This window comes from Centropristis striata, chromosome 10, assembly GCF_030273125.1.
Source record: "Centropristis striata isolate RG_2023a ecotype Rhode Island chromosome 10, C.striata_1.0, whole genome shotgun sequence".
In the NCBI taxonomy this organism is placed as follows: Eukaryota; Metazoa; Chordata; class Actinopteri; order Perciformes; family Serranidae; genus Centropristis; species Centropristis striata.
In genome coordinates this window covers 6249061-6263150 of record NC_081526.1, presented here as the reverse complement: position 1 = coordinate 6263150, position 14090 = coordinate 6249061, and the positions used below count along the sequence as shown (strand labels likewise).

At 36.8% G+C, this 14090-nt stretch overlaps 1 protein-coding gene across 1 annotated transcript in view; it reads left to right on the top strand.

Annotated features, from left to right (window-relative positions):
* Positions 1-14090, top strand: part of dip2a (disco-interacting protein 2 homolog A) — a 152237-nt gene that overhangs the window by 132069 nt on the left and 6078 nt on the right. The window contains exons 24-35 of the mRNA XM_059343634.1: positions 144-345; positions 1149-1249; positions 1645-1725; positions 2647-2764; positions 3662-3783; positions 3960-4071; positions 4843-4952; positions 6304-6434; positions 7000-7168; positions 8392-8562; positions 10044-10073; positions 13336-13397. Of these exons, the coding sequence (XP_059199617.1) occupies positions 144-345; positions 1149-1249; positions 1645-1725; positions 2647-2764; positions 3662-3783; positions 3960-4071; positions 4843-4952; positions 6304-6434; positions 7000-7168; positions 8392-8562; positions 10044-10073; positions 13336-13397 (1409 nt within the window). The remainder of the gene's footprint in view (positions 1-143; positions 346-1148; positions 1250-1644; positions 1726-2646; positions 2765-3661; positions 3784-3959; positions 4072-4842; positions 4953-6303; positions 6435-6999; positions 7169-8391; positions 8563-10043; positions 10074-13335; positions 13398-14090) is intronic.

Sequence of the window (14090 nt, the reverse complement as noted above, 5' to 3'; positions counted from 1 at the left end):
TAAAATACATTAATATAAAAACAAGAATAACAACAAGTGAAAACATCCCTGTGATGAATATTGTTTTTATCATACAATTAAAACAACTTTACAATTTACTTGACATCTTTGCTGATCTCCACTTCCCCTCTGTCTGTTTCCAGGCCATAGACAGCATCCACCAGGTCGGGGTCTACTGCCTGGCTCTGGTGCCTGCCAACACGCTCCCCAAGGCTCCTCTGGGTGGCATCCACATATCTGAGACCAAACAGCGTTTCCTTGAGGGCGCCTTGCATCCCTGCAACGTCCTCATGTGCCCTCACACGTGTGTCACCAACCTGCCCAAGCCGAGACAAAAACAGCCAGGTAGACCGCCAGACGCCCCAGCATGGAAACATAGCACGAAGGCTCATAATGCTGTCAAGGAAAAAATTATTAGACCACCCTTGTTTTCTCTAATTTCTTGTTCATTTTAATGCCTGGTACAACTTAAGGTACATTTGTGCATTTGGACAAATATAATGATAACAACGAAAATATCTTATAAGAGTTCAATTTTAAAGCTGATATTTAGACATTTTACATGGTTTTCTTGAAAATCAGTGTGTTTACATGCACAGTTTAGTGCAACTGAGAAAATCGAATAACTAACGGGAACGTGTCCTCCTCCTTAACACTGGGTGGTGATATGCATCGTTTCGACCGCCCAATGTGACTGGCTACTGCGACTGGCAAATGCGACAGGATAATGCAACCGGCTAACCTGACCGGCTACAGCGACCGGCTAATGTGACTGGCTGCTGCGGCTGGCAAATGCGACAGGCTAATGCGACCAGCTAACGTGACCAGCCACTGCGACCAGCTAGTGCAACTGGCTAATGAGACCGGCTACTGTGGCTGGCAAATGCGACCAACTAATGCAACCGGCTAATGCGACCGGCTACTGTGACCAGCTAACGTGATGAGATATTTTTGTTGTTATCATTATATTTGTCCAAACAAATGAACCTTTAGTTGTACCAGGTGTTAAAATAAACAAGGTATTTGAAGAAAACAAAAGTCTAATAATATTAACCATGACTGTATCTACATTTTTCTGTTGCTGTCTTTATATTTCTGTTGATATGAGTGTAAAAGCTAACCCAACTGAATGTGGTTGTGCTGGACAGAGGTCGGTCCTGCTTCTATGATAGTGGGAAACCTGGTGGCAGGCAAGAGGATAGCACAGGCCTGTGGGAGAGACGTGGCCCAGCTAGAGGACAATGACCAGGCACGTAAGGTAGATAGTAGTCATCCTCATTTCACCCACTCATCACCTCCACACACACACTGCAGACACAGGTAAGGATCCATACTGTGGAATCTGAAACACATACAGCTGATGGAGAGGACATGGGTTTAACTTCCTGCTGTCTGAGTTATCCCAATGAACTCCGGTGTTGTGTAATTCAGTTTCCACTTCCATTACCCCCCTCAGCTTCACACATACCATACCCAATCACATCTGTCATCCCTTAATCACAACGACCCATCTTGTGCCACCATGCTCCATTAATTCTACATTGTTTTTGTAGCGATTCATCATTTCCTTAGTTTGTGTCTGTCTCTGCTGTGTGTTACTCTCATTTCTCTGTAGCTAAACTTGTTTGTCTCTCTCCTCTTTAGTTCCTGTACATACAAGATGTGCTGCAGTGGAGAGCTCAGGCCACTCCAGACCATCCTCTGTTCCTCGTTCTCAATGCTAAGGTACAGCTCATTGTGATATCCTTTATTTACAGGAATTCTGTTAACCCTCTATGGTACGCATTATGATGCCAGTTAGGAAAAAAAACTTTTTTTCTTAAAATAGACTAAATAAACATAATCTGTAAAAAAAAATTCAGAAGTTTTTGGGGTTTGTTGTCGGGGCAACATCATACCATAACGGTGCACAAGTGAAAAAGAAAGTTTTTTAAATTAATTTGAACATCATTTATTTAATAAATATGTGTAAAAGATTCAGTAGCTTCAACAGGGTACAATACATAACATTTTAAATTTAAAAACATTAGAAAAGGAACTTCTTAAACTGGTTTCTTGTCTGAATGTTGCCTTGAACAGTCTAAGTGTATGAAACTATCAGAAATGAAGGTTTACTCACCTATCAGTAGCAATATATTATTTTCCAGATGGAAAAGGGCCAGGAAATGACGTTTTGAGTGATTTTTTGTGGCGCAAAATGGCAAAGCTGTTTCCTTTGGAAAAGTCTGCAAAAAGGGTTTCAATATGGCCTCCTGGAGGTCATGTGACAAATTAAAGCATTGCTATTGGTTCCCTATACTCTTCGTTCTTTTTTAAAGTGTTGCATCACTCAATAACATGCATTGTAGAAATCTGACAGGCCAAAAATGGGAATGTTGTCTGAGGGCAGCACTGTACCATAGAGGGTTAAGAAACTGTTATAGAAAACAAACAGATGGTTATGTCTGTTTTGGCTAATTCAATTAATTTATTAACTTTGCAACAGGAGACAATAATGTGAAAGCTACTTTGCCAGAAGTCTCTGCTGGTTAATTCATCATATAAGAATGATAAAGACTGACGTTTTTCTTCAGTTTACAACATTTAAATCTGTTAAATAAAGAGTAACATGACAGGTATCTTGTGTTTTTATGTTTTGCTCCTCAGGGCACGGTGGCCAGTACAGCTTCCTGTCTGCAGCTGCACAAGCGTGCAGAGCGAGTAGCTGCAGCACTGATGGGACGCCTCAACACTGGAGACCATGTAGCACTCGTCTACCCGCCAGGTAAGAGGTGCTGCTGCTGCTGTCTGAGCTACTTCTACTCTCAGTCCTGTTTCTTTAGTGTCACTGGGTGCATCTCAATAAATTAGAATATCATATAAAATGTATGTCAGTAATTCAATTCAAAAGGTTTGGGGCTGTTTGACTTGAACTACTGGAAGTGGACTTTTCCATCATATTCTAATGTGTTGAGATGCACCTGCATTTCTTCTGCTGTCATAGAATAGAATAGAATAGAATAGAATACGATGTCTTTATTGTCACTATACACATGTACAATGAGATTTGAGAGCTGACTCCAAAAAGCAGTGCAACAATAAATAAAATATATATAAAATATAAGAAAATAATAAAATATACAATATAAACATAAACATACATAGGCAAGTAAATTTAAAGAAGAAGAAAAAAATATATATATACGATATCATGTGAACATAGGCAAGAAAGGGAGGTAAGCTGCACAGTTTTCAATTCAATTAAATTTGCCAGAAGCAGATATGATGCTATGCAGTGTTCATAGATATATTGCACGTTGAAGGACAATTTATTGCACAAATGATTGCACATTGCCAGGTATAGTATATTTAAAAAAGAAAGAAATATTGCACATTAATAAAGTATGAAGTACGTATGAAAATCACTGCATATGAGAGTTCAGGGTTGTTATTGCTGGGAATATTTGAAGCAGAATTTTGATGCTGTGTTTTTTTTTTGTTTGTTTTGTTTTGCCACCTTTTCAACTTTTCATATCTGTTCTTCTTTTGGGAAGAAACGGTTTTTGAAACGGTTTGTTTTTGACTTGATGCACCTGTAGCGCCTCCCTGAGGGCAACATGTGATCCGCTCCAAGGTGAATAATTCCAAACAATTTTCTTTAAATATGAACATTTCTGTGCAGGAATCGACCTGATTGCCACCTTCTACGGCTGTCTGTACGCTGGCTGTGTTCCCGTCACTGTCAGACCTCCGCACCCCCAGAACCTGGCCACCACCCTGCCCACCGTCAAGATGATTGTTGAGGTAACAGAGTCAGCTCAAATGCTAATTCAATTCCTCTCTGCACAGTTATTATCACAATTAACTTGCTAAATGTATTTTCTTTTTATAAACTGAAATATGTAAAAGTTGACTCGTGCAAATTGTGTACATTTAATGTAATGTATATGAAGTAAAACTGTAGAATCTTTGTGTTAAAGGTCAGCAAATCAGTGTGTATCCTGACCACTCAAGCAATAATGAAGCTGCTGAAATCCAAAGAAGCTGCTGCTGCTGTGGACATCAAGAGCTGGCCCATGGTGATGGACACAGGTGAGATATACACACTTACCCAACACTCTATCTACTCTTCTAGATTCTACTCTACATTTATAGTTAAAATGGACATATTCTGGGATTTCCATACAGGTTTTTTTTTTCTTTAAACTTCTTTTTATTGTTTTTTTTTTTCTTTTTCATTCACATACAAAAATAAAGAAGGTACATGTTCATGTATGCTTAAAATCAACACGAAAGAGCAGAATGATAGTAGAAAAATAAAAGCAATAAAAGACAACAAAAAAACAAACAAAAACCTAGGTTCAATCAAATCAAATATCAAAACAAAAATAAGGTTTACAAATAAAAGAAAGATATTTAAATATTAATAATACAACTTGGAGGATGTCAAGTTTTCTAAAATTAGCATTTATTAATTTTTCATGGGATTATATTTGGTGTAATAGCACATAAATGGCTGCCATATTGTGTAAAATGTATATATCTTACCTCTCAGGGTGAATTTTATTTTTTCTAACTGCAAATGTTTCATTATATCATTCATTAAAGCTTGATAGGCTGGATGATATTTTTGTTTCCAGTTCAGCAGAATTATTCTTCTAGCTGTCACAAAACAAATCACATTCTTCTGGTTGTTTGATAAACAATAAATAATAATAAATAAAGAGAGCTCCACGGCAGCTGACCCAACCCCAAACACTGCAAGAACTGGTTTAATATGTTTCTGTAAAATCTCAGATAAACTTTGAAATATCTTCATACCTGTTTTAAACAATCTCCCTCCTCTCCCCTCTCATCCTCCAGATGACCTCCCCAGGAAGAAGAGCCCCCAGATGTACAAGCCCCCCACCCCAGAGATGTTGGCGTACCTGGACTTCAGTGTGTCCACAACAGGCATCTTAGCAGGGGTCAAAGTATGTTGAATAAAACAACAACATGGTTGTTGTCATTACAAGCAAACAAAATATTTAAAAATAAATGTTTGGATCAGATGAACAGTTTCCAAATAAAAAAATTTCACACTGCTTTTTTTTTTTTTTAATCAAATTTTATTTTAAAGAAAAGTAAAGGTATATACAGTTTATACTACAGGCCAAAAGTTGGAAGCAAGATCAAATTTGTACAAAAAAGAACGTAGTTTCATTGGTATACTTTGCAACAAAATAAACAGGATTATTATATAAAGAGTCACTTATTAGAACACATTTAAGCTATAATTTTCGGGTTTTGGGGTTTTTTCTTGCTTAGACTTTGCTTTCTTCAAAGTAACCTCCTCTGGCTTTAACAACAGCATGCCACATACGAGGCATTCGTTTATATTTATAAGCAAACTCTCAAAAGCCAAAGAGCTTAAGTGAATACTGCAAAGTCTTTGTTAATTTAATTAGTTTTTCTAAATTTTGCACTGAAGTCGTGACTCTTGCAAATGTTCTTACCCTCAAACTAAGCCCTTCTTCTCTTTTGTTAACATTTATTCAGCAATGGTCTGCTAACATCAATGTATACCTAAAGGTAAATTGAGGAAAATGGTTGAATTCAATGAAACTAGTCTGATCATGCAGTAAATACCAAAAGTCCAAATAATTCATACTGTTTTTTTTTAATATTTTTGGCCTGTATTGTATGTATATATATATGCACTTGCATGTAGGGATGTGCACATGATTGCAAAAAAAAATGAAAAATCTAATATTCACATACCTATCTATAAGCAGTATATAGAGTTGTTTTTAACCCTTGTGCATCACATTAAAAAGCTGTACAGATGTCCTTAAAGGACCAAAATGCCATAATAACTGCTCCATAACACAGCAGGAATGCTTCTAGCTGCAACCAGGAACCAGGGAAACAGCATATATTTGCCACATAGAGCAAACATGAGAAAATGGTGCAATCGATGGAAAATAATAAAAACTACAATACTGAAGGCAGGCTCTAGACTGAAAGCCTGATATAACAGAATGCATGATTTGATGGTGTAATAGCCGTGGGTTAATTGTGCTTTTAATTGGTTTCAGTGGGACATTTTTGTCCTGAAGGGTCTGACTTTCTCTATTTGGCAGCACAGTCTGTTATAGACTTATCATAAGAGGGAAGTTTGGGGGAAAAAACAACTCGCACTCTTGCCAAAATGAACGCCATATGCATTAACACAGCCAAAATAATATATAATAATAAATAAAAGTTGTCCCAGTGGTTGAGTTGAATTTAACTCCAGTTTTGATGCATCATCCGTGTCTCTGTGTGTCTCATCGTCTCCTCTAGATGTCTCATGCTGCCACCAGTGCCTTGTGTCGCTCCATCAAACTGCAGTGTGAGCTCTACCCTTCGCGGCAGATCGCCATCTGTTTGGACCCGTACTGCGGCCTGGGCTTCGCTCTTTGGTGTCTGTGCAGGTAAACCAGCAGCTCTTTCCTACTACACTCCACAGAATTTTGGTTCTTCAGAAACGTTTTGTTAGGATGGAACCAGATCTGAGTCACATAACTCATCTGGACCTTCAGATGCTTACTGTTCATGACATCAATATCTCACAAATCGTCTTTTCAAGGTTTGAAAAGTGCTTGGATTTTGGATAAAGTGCTTGAAATTCTTACTGTATTTGTCGTGCAATCTGACTATAGATAATCACATGTTCAATTAAAAAAATAATAAATTGAATATTGAGATTAGCAAACTGTACTTTTGGTTGTTAAAAGTTTAAAACCGTCGCTGTTGGTATGGTTGAGTGAAATTACTGTGAATGGTTGAGTGAAAGTACTCATCTAAAACATGCAACTTACAACCGTTTAAGGTCCTGGAAAAGCTTGAAAATGGACCTTGAAAGTCCTTTAAAGTGATTGAATTTGACCACTTAAATAGTGTATGAACCTTGCATAGAAGAAACATTGATTTATTTCCTGTTGGAGCCTTTTCTCTCGATGTCATCCCACTCAGACTTCCTGCATGTTTCTGTTTCAGTGTGTACTCAGGCCACCAGTCGATCCTGGTCCCCCCTCTGGAGCTGGAGAGCAACGCGTCTCTGTGGCTCGCAGCAGTCAGCCAGTACAAAGTGCGCGTGACCTTCTGCTCGTATTCAGTCATGGAGATGTGCACCAAGGGCCTGGGTTCACAGACAGAAGCACTGCGGGTCAGTTCGTCTCCTCAGGTGTTGAGTTGTGTCACTGGGGAAGCAACAAACTGCAGCATTTTCTACCACAAAAGTTTTCTGCAATTATTTCTTTTCCCACGTGGTGCTGTTGCTACAGCGCCGTCATTATAGAGACAAAGTCGGGGTGAAACACTTCACTCCTCTGGATCTGTGTGCTGATTACTGTCTGCAGCACTTGAGACTGGGATTTCTTACAAATCATGTCTGTGCTTTAATGAGTAGAATATATCTAATAAAAAAGTATATTAACTATTGCAGTGCCCGTAGGAAGTATGTATTTGTTAGCATGCTAATCGTGAGATAGCACATTACGCAGTATGCTGCACTAAAAGTACATTAACATGAACCCAATTAGCTGATATACTATATTGCTGTAAGTATCTCATATCAAATGATTATGGGTATTACGCTAAGCAACATGAATGTCATCCCTGAATTACATAGTAATGCAACATAAGAAGTGAATAAAGCTAAATCTCCGCTTAGCATGCTAATCGCGAATAACAGAATTTGCACATTACATGCAGACCACTACAACGTCTGCAACTCCATAAAACACTTACTTTTCATAAGGTACCACACCATCCAGCACATACACATTGAACATTGATATTTGCTGAATATTATTGGAAAATTGAACCTTGTAGCAACTTTAAAACTCCTAAAGATAGGTAGGCTAAATAGACTTCCAGATGAGATGAGTCAGGGTGGAAATCCAGAGTGAATTGTGTTACTGACCAGGTGTAGGCCTATCACACAATGGGGCGGAGCTCCCCGAAAAGGGGGCGGAGTTCCCCTAAAAGGCGTCCGATCGGAAACAGTGCAATGCCGCAACACGTCCTACGTGAATAATGATATTTTAAAAAATGAATCCAAAAATCTTCAAAATCGAGGATGCACACCTTCGTGCCATGCGCAAGCCACATACAAAATCTGAGGTCAGTCTGACTAACGGTCAGAGAGATATGACCTACACACACACACACACGCACACACACACACACAGACACTTCTTGCTTTTATAGATAAATTTGAAGATGTAACCATTCATCTTCTCTTGGTATTCCTAGTTTAAATGCACCCACAGTCGTCTTTGCAAATTGAGAAATAATGTTACATTATTACTTTAATTGCAGTGTGTTCTCACAACATTAGCACTTGTTTTACTGATCCAGCTCTTCTTCTTTTATTTCTATCTCCAGCTGAGAAATGTGAACCTGTCTTGCGTGCGTACGTGCATGGTGGTGGCAGAGGAGAGGCCCCGCATCGCTCTCACTCAGTCCTTCTCTAAGATCTTCAAGGACTTGGGGCTTTCACCACGCGCAGTCAGCACCACCTTCGGCTGCAGGGTGAATGTGGCCATATGTTTGCAGGTAAGCAGCTGGTGGAGGACAACGGGGAAGAAAAGAGGGTTGGTAAACTGGAAATGAACTATGCAACCATTCAGATATAAATCCTCGAAAAATGAAGGATTGGCAATCCATTAATTCTTGAAGTCAGAGGTCCAGTTTAAAATGGCCATGTCAGTTTTTCCCTCACTAACTTTTGGAGCGGTATTTATTTAGCCACTTTAGTGACAAGACAGCATGACAGGACACCAAAGGATTCTTTCTAGTTTCATATGATACCATATATAATATGATATCTTCACTATAGTCTTCAAACTGAGCCTGCTACAGCCTACAGACAGATGAAAAGTTGTCCAGTCCGGCTGATAGGCCATTGGATCATTAATGGAATAAAGGAGTAAATATTATAATCATATAATTCAACTTACTTACCAAGTAATTTGAGGTTAAGTGAAATTTATAAAGCTTTATACTGTCCTACAAAGCCTAACTGCAGTAACTACATTTTTGGTCAAAATTGAGTTATAACTAAAAATTAACTCCTTGATGTCTGTTTTATCTTGTGACAAAATGTTAGATTAAAATTTTGCTTTAATTCAGAGAAATAATTATATAAAAATTGCAGTAACTACAAACTTGATAGGGAAATTATTATCTAGATAGTGATTAAGTAAAAAAAAAGTGAGATGAAATTATATTAAGACTAAAATATAACATTACTCTATGATATTAAGTCTTAAATACACAAATAGATAGAATTGAATAGAGTTGTTAAACACTTTTAAAGACAATCAATTTGAAAATTTTTATTCACAGAAAACTAAATATAAAAGTTGAAAGAAGACAACAACATTATAGTTACTGCACTCATTACTATTAGAACCTTTTACAGCAAAACCAGAGAGCAGTAACTACATTTTTGGGGTCAAAGGTCAAATAAACCGTCATGATTTTTGAGTGTAAAAAATTACATCATCAATACATGTAGAAATAAGTGTCATATCACTTACCTACCTATAACCCATATGGCTGGCCAGTTAAAACATGTTAAAAACTTAAAAGCAGTTTTTCTCAGTTTAACCCTTTGTGTAGTAACTGCAGTTAGACTTTGTAGGGCAGTGTACTTAAGTACAATTTTGAGGTACTTAACCAGTTTTATGTAACTTTATACTTCTACTCCACCAAATTTTGAGGCAATTATTGGACTTTTTACTCCACTACATTTTGCTGCCATCTTTAGTTACTTTGAGTTTGAGATTTAACATGAAAAACATGATCAATTTAAAGTAAATTATACCTCATATAGGTTTGTACGGTTTTTGGATGATTCACTGAGCTGCTTCTCAGTGTGACTGTTCTTAATCTGTCCTCCTCTTTTATTTGATTCTCCCAATTCCTGTTGATCTTGTTTATTTCTGTATGTGTGTGTGAGTGTGTGCATGTGTATCCACGTACATAAATATATCTATCTATCTTTATTTATCTGTCCTGCCCTGTCCCGTCAGCCCAACAGGTTAGGGAAACTGGCTGAGCAGGTAACTGTAGGATAAGAGTTGCTGTTTGCTCTTTGGGCTGCCGCTGGGTCTGTGTGTGTCTGTGTGTGTGTGTGTGTGTGTCTGTGTGTGTGTGTGTCCATGTTCATGTTTGTTTATCTTGCATGATTTCTGAACATGCTTTAACCTTAATTCACTGATTTTTCTCTTGGTTTTTCTCTTGACAAGCTTCAACTTTACCTTACCGCTGTTCATTTTTTTAGCCGAGTCGTCCCTGTAGCGTCTGGCTCTCAACCATTGCTTTATGACGACATTAAACCATGAGCTAGCAGCATGAACTCTGCTGTGATCCAGTTATTTTGGTAGCACCATGTCAGACCGTATGATATTTATTACACAGTGTGATACAAACATTCACATAGAAGAAGAAGAATCGTTTATGTATTTTTTGCTGTTTCAGTTTTTTTCCATTTACAACAATTTGCTCTGCGTAGTGTTTGATTTAGTTGTAGTGGGTAGAATAATACATAATTTAGTTATTAATGTGATGGATATTCTGTTTTTCTGTTGCCTCATCTTTCACACCAGTAATCGTTTAGTGAGAGCAGTTACTCTTCTTTGTTTTTCCCCTTTCAAATCCCTAATAATTTACTTTGGAATGAAACGTCTCATTAACAATAATACACAATATACACACAGTTTCCTTTCTTCAGCTATATCAATGAGCCAACATGATGACCAGGTTTATAAAAGGAAAGAATATCTGACAGTAGAAGGGCTGTACACAATGTTGTTGTTTTTTTTACATTTGAAGCTTCTGTTGAGGTTTTTTGAATGAAACGTTTGAATATCTGTCGTTATATTTTATCACCCCCCAAAAAATCTTAAACTCCAGTAATTCACGGTTTGAATACAGGTATTCATTTCATTCCATTTTTATTTTTAATGAATATAACTCATCAATTCTGTCAACATAAATACTACAAAATACTGCTAGACCGCCCCTTTAATACAGACGTGTGCTGTAAGCGGGAGAGCAAACAGTTTTTTAACCGGACTGAAAATTTTTTTTATAGGCTAAATATTAAAAAATATAGACTGAAGCAGAATATCTAATTAGATAAAAACATATTGACACATATCTTTTTTAAATAGATTTAGCCTTTTGGACATTACACACAGAGCTATTGCTTAAAATACACACAAGTCTGAGACGATCCCATGCAGCCATCATTAGACTCTAATTGTACAAATGTTATACTATAATAAGTATAATAAGTATATTATTACTGTAGTCTAATCTTTATCTTCAACTGTGCCGAAATGCTGGGTTAAAGCTGAATGAACAGATATGCAAAATAATGTTAATTGTAGAATTTTAATGAAAACGTGATAATTGAAGCTTTGAACTTTTCGGTACAGCCCTAAAAACTATTAGCTGATGCACTTTTATTTAAGCAAGTCAGATCAGATTATGGCAAAACAAAAAACAATGTTGCTGAAGCATCCCAACAAACTGAATCCGGCTGCTCTCTGTTTGGTTTGATCTCATAGACCACCATTCAGCAGCTCGATGCTAGAAGGAGTGATGGAAACCATAATATGTTGTGACTAGTCTAACAACAGTAACAATGACAAATCCCACAGCAGAAGGAATCAATATCTGACAAGCAGAATCTGCACTTGAGAAACGGCTCAATTAGAATTCAGAGCTGTAGACATTTAATCAAAACAAACAGTTAGAAATGTTCTGACATTTAAGTGCCTTTTTTTTGTCACAGAAGATAAACGTTTGAGGGAAATAAACTACAGTTTATTAACACTTTCCTGACGGCTTCTAATAACTGGCTCTGTAGCTTTTTTACCAACCATTTTTTAATTTGTATGGAAACAAACTTGCAGCATTAGAGCAGGAGGGTTTAACTGTGCAGGTACTTACACTGTCTGTGGCTACATGGTTGAGTTTTGCCAAAGTCCTAACTATCCCGGCTGGTTGGCTTCTGGCTGCCCCCCCCCCCCCCCCCCCCCCCGCTTTGTCAACAGTTGTATCATAAGCAGCTTCCACCTCCGTCCACTCAGGCAGCTCACAGCATTGAAGGAATAAATCAGATTTATTGAAGTGTGGTCGTATGAGGAACTGATCCAGAGTCAGTGTATTAACTACAGTAGGTGGTGGTCGACATGCATCAAGTCTGGAGAAGCAGCAGGAGTATTCTGCCCTGCAAAGCCGAACTGCAGTAACAACATTTTTGGTTGAGTTTTAGATTTCAATTTTGCTTTATTTCTGAGAAATAATGACGTAAAAATTGCAGCAACTACAAAATCCAACTCAAAACAAAAGTAAGTTCACTTACCACGGTCTGATTTGTGTACATTATATATATATATATATATATATATATATATATATACACATATATATATATGTAAACATAAAACCAAGTAACTTCACTTTGACTGTGATAGAGTGTAGCCTTGTATTTATTAATTGTGTTGAATGGTGAAGACAAGAATAATAAAAAGTTATTTATTATTATTAATAATAATAATAATAATAATATAATTATAAGTTTATTTGAAGGGGAAATTATTATCTAGATAGTGACCAAGTAAAAAAGTGAGATAAAATCATATCAAGACTAAATATAACATAACTTTATCATATTACGTCTAAAATGCACAAATCTTTCAATAGAGCTGTTAAATTCTTTTAAATACTCTTATAACAAAATCAACTAATAAAAATGTTTATTCACGGAAAATTAAATATAAAAGCTGAAAGAAGACAACAACATTGTAGTTACTGCACTCTGTTTATCATTACTATTAGAACATTTTACAGCAAAACCAGAGTGCAGTAACTACATTTTTGGGGTCAAAGGTCAAATAAATTGTCGTGATTTTTGAGCATAAATATTACATCATCAAAACATGTAGAAATAAGTGTCATATCACTTACCTACCAATAACCCATTTGTCTGGCCAGTTAAAACACATTAAAAAACTTTAAAGCAGTTTTTCTCAGTTTTACCCTTTGATTAATTACTGCAGTTAGACTTTGTAGGGCAGTACAGACACACGTGCTAAGCTTACTGCTGCAGAATATATTTATATTTATATTTTAGCCATCATTTTATCTACTAGTCTCGGGGCATGCTGACCACCATCTACTGCAGCTGATACACTGACTATGGATACGTACCTCATACAACCCCACTTCAAAAAATCCAAACTATCCCTTTAATGTCAGGATTGTAAGAGTTACATTATCATCTCATGTTCCACTCTGCTTGTTTTCCTCCAGGGCACGGCTGGACCAGACCCCACTACTGTTTACGTGGACATGAGAGCTCTGCGACATGATAGGTAGGGAGCTCCACTACAGCTATGTTTTCTTTTAGATATAAAAGTGGACACGTTAAGGCTGCCTGATGCATTTTGCAAGTACAGGTACATGTCAAAAAATGAGAATATCATGAAGAAGTTCAAGATTTTTTGTCAGTCATTTCAGAAAGTGAAACTCATACATTACATAGATGCATTATGCATAGAATTAAATATTTCAAGCCTGTTTTTATTGTAATTTATATGATGACTTATATGACTTATAATGAAAACACTATATAATCTAAAGAATCTATATAGTAATCTAATATAGTTTCACTTTCTGAAATAATTGACAAATAATATTTAACTTTTTCACGATATTCTAATGTTTTGAGATGTACCTGTATAATGCTTGCACATAAAATGATTGCATTTTTCAATCTGAACAGTTTTGACCATTTTGCACACTTTTTTATGTTGAGAAATAGAATTCAATTCCAACTTTATTAAGAACACGACTCATGGGAGGTGCTTTGCGCAATAAAATACAAATACAAGGATGAAAAACAGATGGAAATGCATAATAACAGAAAAGAAAAACACAAAATAAATTCCACAATGATCATACATTAACATACAGGGTGGAACATAGATGGTTCCACTTCTCAATGAGAACCTGTCAGAGCTCAGGTCAGGGCTGAAATAACGCTCTATACAGATAACCTGCACATA